The 6,983-nt window shown below is 44.2% G+C and overlaps 1 protein-coding gene across 1 annotated transcript; it reads left to right on the top strand.

The window, feature by feature from the left end:
* Nucleotides 1-1,244: 1,244 nt before the first annotated feature.
* On the top strand, nucleotides 1,245-6,120 carry LOC102045171 (toll-like receptor 2 type-1). Its single transcript, XM_005415589.2, has 2 exons — nucleotides 1,245-1,674; nucleotides 3,484-6,120. The coding sequence occupies exons 1-2, from the start codon at nucleotides 1,661-1,663 to the stop codon at nucleotides 5,741-5,743; spliced, it is 2,274 nt and encodes a 757-aa protein (XP_005415646.1). The 5' UTR covers nucleotides 1,245-1,660; the 3' UTR covers nucleotides 5,744-6,120.
* The last annotated feature ends 863 nt before the right edge of the window (nucleotides 6,121-6,983 follow it).

Genomic DNA, 6,983 nt, shown 5'->3' with positions numbered 1-6,983 from the left:
GTGTGGTGATGAAGCTGTAACAGATAGAAGAGAGTGCCCATTTCACGCTGAATCATGTACAAGCTCTTCTTCTCCAAAACTCTTCTCAAATTAACTAAATTTTTTTACTGTATCAGGGAGGTGCAGTTTTGAAGACAAAAATATACAGTAACATGTTTCATTGAATCCAGAGTTAATATTTTGGAAACTGAAGTCTTCCGTATTGAAGAGCAAGAACCATTTCAGCTGCTAGAGGGAAGAGGTGGCTTTGGAGAAGTTGATGACATCCTTTCGCTAAAAGACTATTTCCCTTCTCCTCTCTGCCCCACAGCTTTGCCTCTATTTTACAATGTTATGCTTATCTGCTATCCTCTGTAGTGGTCAGAAAATACAAGGGTATCTCAATCTTCCAATTTCTTTTTCTCTTAACCTAATGTGCAATGCTCATGTCAGTGCAGTGGGACTGAAGGTTGCTATGAGGTGCATTTGGGCTCCCTGTGGGCTTTGCCACCCTTGATCACACAGATGCTGCTGTGGGCCCTCTGACAAGTGGCAGGAATCAGTCCATCTGTCTGCTGTCAGGCAGGTACTTCTTGGTGCAAGAGGGCAGCAAAAGGTGACAATTTCTGAACACAGAAAAGAAATGGTAACTGCAATAGGAATGTTAGTGTTTGAATTTAAAGGACTTGCCTTTCAGAGCTGGTAGGACGACTCCCTGCCCCTTTATGCAAACAGCATGCTTGTCTATTTGACCAACCATGTATTACTTCAGTCAGGTTAAAATGAATGCCATCAAACCTCCTCTCTCAAGATTGCCTTTCATGTTTACAGAGAGATACTTTGCTTCAGACTATGTCTTGTGCTTCAGACAGAATATCATTCCTGTTAATTCATTTTCTGTTGACTACATATGACTGTAGTGTCTTAGGAAATTAAAGGATGCTGAGTGTTTCTATAGTACTCTCCTTGACTAAACAATTTGACTCCAACTCTTAATATAATACATGCAGCACTCTATATATTGATAATATTTTACAGACTTACGTAAGTTGGTTGAGCTGAGATGTTCTGTTTCTCAGCACAGTGAACAATCCCCAGTGCCTACCAGACAAAAAGTATCGAAAGTAGAGGTACGGGGAGATGAATGCAGTTCTGCCTGGGAACTATTTCTGCACTTAATAGTGGAGGAAGTGATTGTGAAAGAATGACTTGCGCAAAATGGTTGCATCAGCCTTTCCAGCAATGGGAGTTGACTGACAAAAAGAAGAGACTGATACTAAATTTTATCTTTCAAAGAAGAGAGTTCGACTACAATCTCTTCTCATTTTTTGTGTCCCCAGTCAGCAGCAATGGTAGAATTGGTTGAAAGTGAGTTTGAAGGGTGAGCTATGCGTGCTGGAGAATCCTGGACTCTTCAGAAGCCATGGTTTCCTCAGGGGAGCCACCACTAGAGAGAAGAGACACAAACTGGTGTGATTCACTGGCTGCCTAAAGGACACTGGGAAACTGGGAACATGAAGTTTTGTTTGAAGAGAACAATATTTTGAGGCTGAAATATTTTCTCACTTCGGGACTATCACCTCATCAGACCTGCCAAAAATTTCCAGCTTTTGTTGTGCTTGCAGGTATGAAGTGACTATTCAGATGCCTTGACCAGCACACAAGGAGACTGAAACACAGCATGCAGTACACAAGGTAAGTACTTAACCTCTGCTTATTCAGGGTTTATAGGTAGCGTTCATCTGCACTACTGGAACTGTTTGCAGTTCAAACTTGGTGAAGTGTTCTTTGGCACCTGTGGCAGGAAACACAGTCCTTCTTTACATTAAAATCAGTATTGTTCTAATTACATCCACGGTTTATAGGGTGACAGTAACATCTATACCCCATCTATTACTGGTGTTGTTTTACAGAAAAGTCTGATAGCCTTCATTTCATATCAGGTTGTTCTGACTTTCCAGTAAAGAATGTGAATTGCTTACACAGTGTGCAAAAGGGTGTGGCAAGAGCTCTGCTTTTAGAAGCCCTGAGGCTGGTGAGACTCCATGCAGGGGACCCCCAGATCCCTCCCGGGAAAGTTTGTGCTGTTGGAAAGCTCAGCCCACTGGAAGGGCTGAGAGGAAGATCAGGCTCTGTTTGGGCTTCTGCCTGCCATGAGCCATACAGAAAGGGCAGGCTGACGCTGCATGGGCTGTAAGCGTTTGTAATCATAGAATCACAGAATCATTTTGGTTTAAAAAGGCCCTTAAGACCATTGAATCAAACCATTAACCAAATACTGCCAAGCCTACCACTAAACTATGTCCCTAAGCACCATGTCTGCATGTCTTTTAACTACCTCCAGGGACGGTGACTCCACCACTTCCCTGGGCAGTCTGCACCAGTCCTTGACTGACCTTTTTGTGATTTTTTTTCCTAATATCCAGTCTAAACTTCCCTTGGTGCAACTTGAAGCTGTTTCTTCTTTTCCTATTGCCTGTTACCTGGGAGGAGAGACTGACCCCCACTCACTACACCGACTCCCACTGACTACAGACTCATTTCAGGCAATTGTAGAGAATGATAAAGTCCCCTCTGAGCCTCCATTTTCTCCAAGCTAAACAACTATAGCTCCTACAGCTGATTCTCTTAAGACTTACAGTCTAGACTCTTCTCCAGCTCCATTGCTCTGCACAGGCTCCAGCACCTCAATGTCCTTTTTGAAGTGAGAGGACCAGAACTGAACACAGGATTTGAGGTGTGACTTCACCAGTGCCAAGTACATGGGGACAATCACTACCCTGGTCCTGTTAGTCACACTATTCCTGATACAGGCCAGGATGCCATCGGCCTTCTTGGCCACCTGGACGTATACTGGATACTCAGCTGCCTGTTGACCAGTGCCTCCAGATCCTTTTCTGCTGGGCAGCTTTCCAGCCACTCTGACCACAGCATTTAGTGCTGCGTGGAGTTGTTGTGACCCAAGTGCAGCCCATAGTACTTCATTCTGTTGAGTCTCATCCAATTGGCCTCAGGCCATGGATCCATCCAATCCAGATCCCTCTGTAGAGCCTCCTTACCCTACAGCAGATCAACATCCCACCCAACTTGGTGTGGTCTGCAAACTGAGTGTGCACTCGTTCCCCTCATTCAGATCATTGATGACCTAACCATCTTCCCCTATTTGGAGCTGAAACATCCAGCTGTAGCTTCTTTGCTGAGAGGAAGCATAATGTGAGAGATGAAAGAGGTGAGAGCCATAGCCAATGTGCCTACAGAAAAGCAGGATACTAAGAATGGTCCTTTATGACTCTTGACAAGTGATATGGCTGTACTCCAGGGATAAGCAGGACACCATGGTTGCAGGTCTGAGAAGGTCAGGTAGGAGAGGAAGACAGACATCATAGGATAACATTTTAAAAAAATTAATCTGAGATTATTAAAAAAGTGGTGCAGGATTTCAGGAGTTTTCAGTTGCTGTTTGAAATTAAAATTTCTACCATCTCTTTTTTCTGTTTCCTACAGCAAAATGTCCATCCAAGCAGAAAACAAATCAAGAACTGCACACACCTGGCAAGTGTTGGCCATCTACATGGTCTTAGCTGCAAGCCTCTCTGAGCAGCAAGCACTGAAGCAGGCTTGTCCTTCATGCGATGCCAGTCAGCTTTGCAACTGCTCCTCCGTGGGCTTGGAATTCATTCCCACTGGGCTCACAGCCAAAATCACAGTGTTAAACCTGGCTCACAACAGGATAAAGCACATCCAATCCCAGGACCTGCAGCAGGCTGTGAACCTGAGAGCCCTGCTGCTGCAGTCCAACGAAATCAGCTCCATAGATGAGGACTCCTTTCAGTCCCTGGAAAGACTGGAGCTCTTGGACTTATCAAATAACAGCTTGGCTCACTTGTCCCCTGTGTGGTTTGGGCACCTTTTTTCACTCCAGCACCTCCATCTTCAAGGCAATTCCTACAGAGACCTGGGGCAGAGCTCCCCCTTTTCTAGGCTGAGGAACCTGAGCTCTCTCCACCTGGGCAACCCGCAGTTCTCTGTGATAAGGCAAGGGAACTTTGAGGGCATTGAGTTTCTGCACAAGCTGTGGATTGATGGTAGCAATCTCAGTCAGTATGAGCCGGGAAGTTTGAAATCAATTAAGGAGATAAATCACATGATCATAAACCTGAGAAATAGTAATATATTCTCAGAAATTGTTAGGGACCTTCTGCACTCTGTCACTTGGCTGGAAGTGGCAGAAATCAAATTACCTGTTGAAAAAAAAAGCTTGGTGCAGAATTCCACGCGTCCTTTTAGGATACAAAAACTTACGTTTAAAGAAGCTTTATTCACAGATCAAAGTATCAGCCGAACAATAGTGTTACTGAAGGCAATCACCTCTTTAAAAGAGTTACAGGCAATCAATTGCATGCTTGAGGGGAAGGGAAGATGGAACACTAAAGAAATTGCAAGGAGTGGGCAAAGTTTTGTTGAAACCATAACGATAATAAAGGCAGTGATTCAGAATTTTCATTTGTTTTTTGACCTGGACGGCATGGAGTCACAAATAAACAAACTAAAAAGACTCACTATTGCAAGCTCTAATGTTTTCATGGTATCATGCAAACTTGCAAGACATTTTTCATCACTTCTGTATCTGGACTTTCATGATAATTTGCTTGTAAATAAGCGCTTAAATGAGACAATCTGTGAAGGTTCCTGGCCTTCATTGCAAACTTTAAATTTAAGTCAGAACTCTCTAAAATCTCTGGAACTGACTGCAGAGTATATATCTCGTCTACCCAAATTGAATAATCTTGACATTAGCCTAAATAATTTTGGTGAGATTCCAGAGAAATGTAAATGGCCAAAACACCTGAAATATTTAAACCTGTCCAGCACTCAAATTCCTAAAGTAACAGCCTGCATTCCTGACACGCTAGAAGTGTTGGATGTCAGTGGAAACAACCTGAAGGAGTTTGGACGGCGGCTCCCATCTCTGAAGGAGCTGTACCTCACAAGAAACCAGCTGAAGACGCTGCCGGGAGCCGCACCCATTCCAAACTTAGTGTCCTTGTCCGTCAGAAGAAACAAGCTGAACAGTTTCTCCAAGGAGGAGTTTGAGTCCTTCAGGAGAATGGAGCTGCTGGATGCCAGTGACAACAACTTCATCTGCTCCTGTGAGTTCCTCTCCTTCATCCACCACGAGGCCAGGCTAGCCCAGGTGCTGGTGGGGTGGCCGGACAAGTACGTGTGTGAGGTCGGCGACAAGTCCCACGTGGTGTGGTACCTGCGGATGACGTGGGCGTGGCTGCAAGCCAAGCGGAAGCCCAAGCGCGCGCCGCCAAAGGACGTCTGCTACGACGCTTTTGTCTCCTACAGCGAGAACGACTCCGAGTGGGTGGAGAACACCATGGTGCGGGAGCTGGAGCAGGCCTGCCCTCCCTTCCGGCTCTGCCTGCACAAGCGGGACTTTGTGCCGGGAAAGTGGATCGTGGACAACATCATCGACTCCATTGAGAAGAGCCGCAAAACGCTCTTTGTGCTGTCCGAGCACTTTGTGCAGAGCGAGTGGTGCAAGTATGAGCTGGACTTCTCGCATTTCCGCCTCTTTGATGAGAACAACGACGCGGCGATTCTCATCCTCCTGGAGCCCATTCAGAGCAAAGCCATTCCCAAAAGGTTCTGCAAGCTGCGGAAGATCATGAACACAAAGACCTACCTGGAGTGGCCTGCTGGTGAACAGCAGCAGCAGGTGTTTTGGGAAAACTTGAAAGGAGCCTTGAAGTCATAAAAGCCCGCAGTCCCCATTTCAATGTATTTCCACAAAGGGCAGTATATCACTGTTTCTTGCTGCTAAAAATCTTTTCTTTCTTATTTTTCTTTGTAACTGCAACTGGCTTTGTTTTATATAGAGATAATTGTCATTTTACCAACTGGAAACAACCCGTTTCAGGCTTTCTAGTGATCTGATGCTCTGATCTTTAAAAGTCCCTGCCAATAACCATGATATTTGGAAACCATTTTGGACTCCATATACCTTTCTAAGTACATTTTGCTGAGTGCAGGGTATTTCTGTACTTTTTACTCCTGTTACCACTCTCCCCAGCTGGTTTCTAACAATGCCATTATAATTTTCAAATGAAATTAAACACCATGGGCTTTAATCAATATTTCCCTGTGTCCATTTCTTCCTGGGAATGCTTGTTTTTCTCTTCATGATCACCACCACTTTCCTTTCTACCTACCTGCGGAAATAGCTGAAGCCTTCTATTTTTGGAAGTCAGAGTGTGTTTCTAATGTGTGGGCTAGATGGTGTTGCAGACCGGCTCTGTTTTAAGTTTTGCTCTTCTACTTTCAGAGCATATTTATGTAATCATGGGGCCATGCAAGTCTGACAGCTCTACTTACCTTCCTTTGTAGTCAGTGAAGAAAATCACAGGGATAAGAGGCAGTTCATCTCTCTACTTCAGTGTGAGATATCTCCTAGAATTACCATATTGCTCTCCACTGATTACAAAGGGAGTCCAGACAAGCAGGTAGATACAGATGTTTACATTCAGGTAGTCAGTCCCACACTGAGTGCTTGGGTTTCTTGTGTTTTAGAGCTTCTTATGGGAACCTGAAATTGTCTCTGAGGGGATTAAGTTAGGTGTGGTTTCTCTAACTCAACACTTTCATGTTCCCTGTTGCTTGTGTTGCTGGAGTTTAAGTACAGGAAAGCCTTGATCTTGATTAAATTTTAGATAAGCAGTTATTTTGTGGTGAAATACTAAAGCCTTGGCATATTGGCTAAGTATTTGAAAAATAGCAAAATTTATGTATATTTTCTGTTTCTATATTTATACATCTTCATGTATATATGTGTGTGTATGTGCTTTTATAAATGTGTATCTATTCGCACTCCTGTGTGTGTATGTGTACATGTGTCTACATGAGATAATTTCTGTAGGTGCAGCCTGCAAACACCACTTTCAGTTCTGTTTTCCTGTTACAGTGTTATCTCCAGGGCTACCAAGTCTGCTGGGAAGCAG

This window comes from Geospiza fortis, unplaced genomic scaffold (assembly GCF_000277835.1).
Source record: "Geospiza fortis unplaced genomic scaffold, GeoFor_1.0 scaffold40, whole genome shotgun sequence".
Taxonomy (NCBI): domain Eukaryota; kingdom Metazoa; phylum Chordata; class Aves; order Passeriformes; family Thraupidae; genus Geospiza; species Geospiza fortis.
The sequence above is the reverse complement of the archived record's forward strand: the minus strand, read 5'-3'. Positions and strand labels throughout refer to the sequence as shown.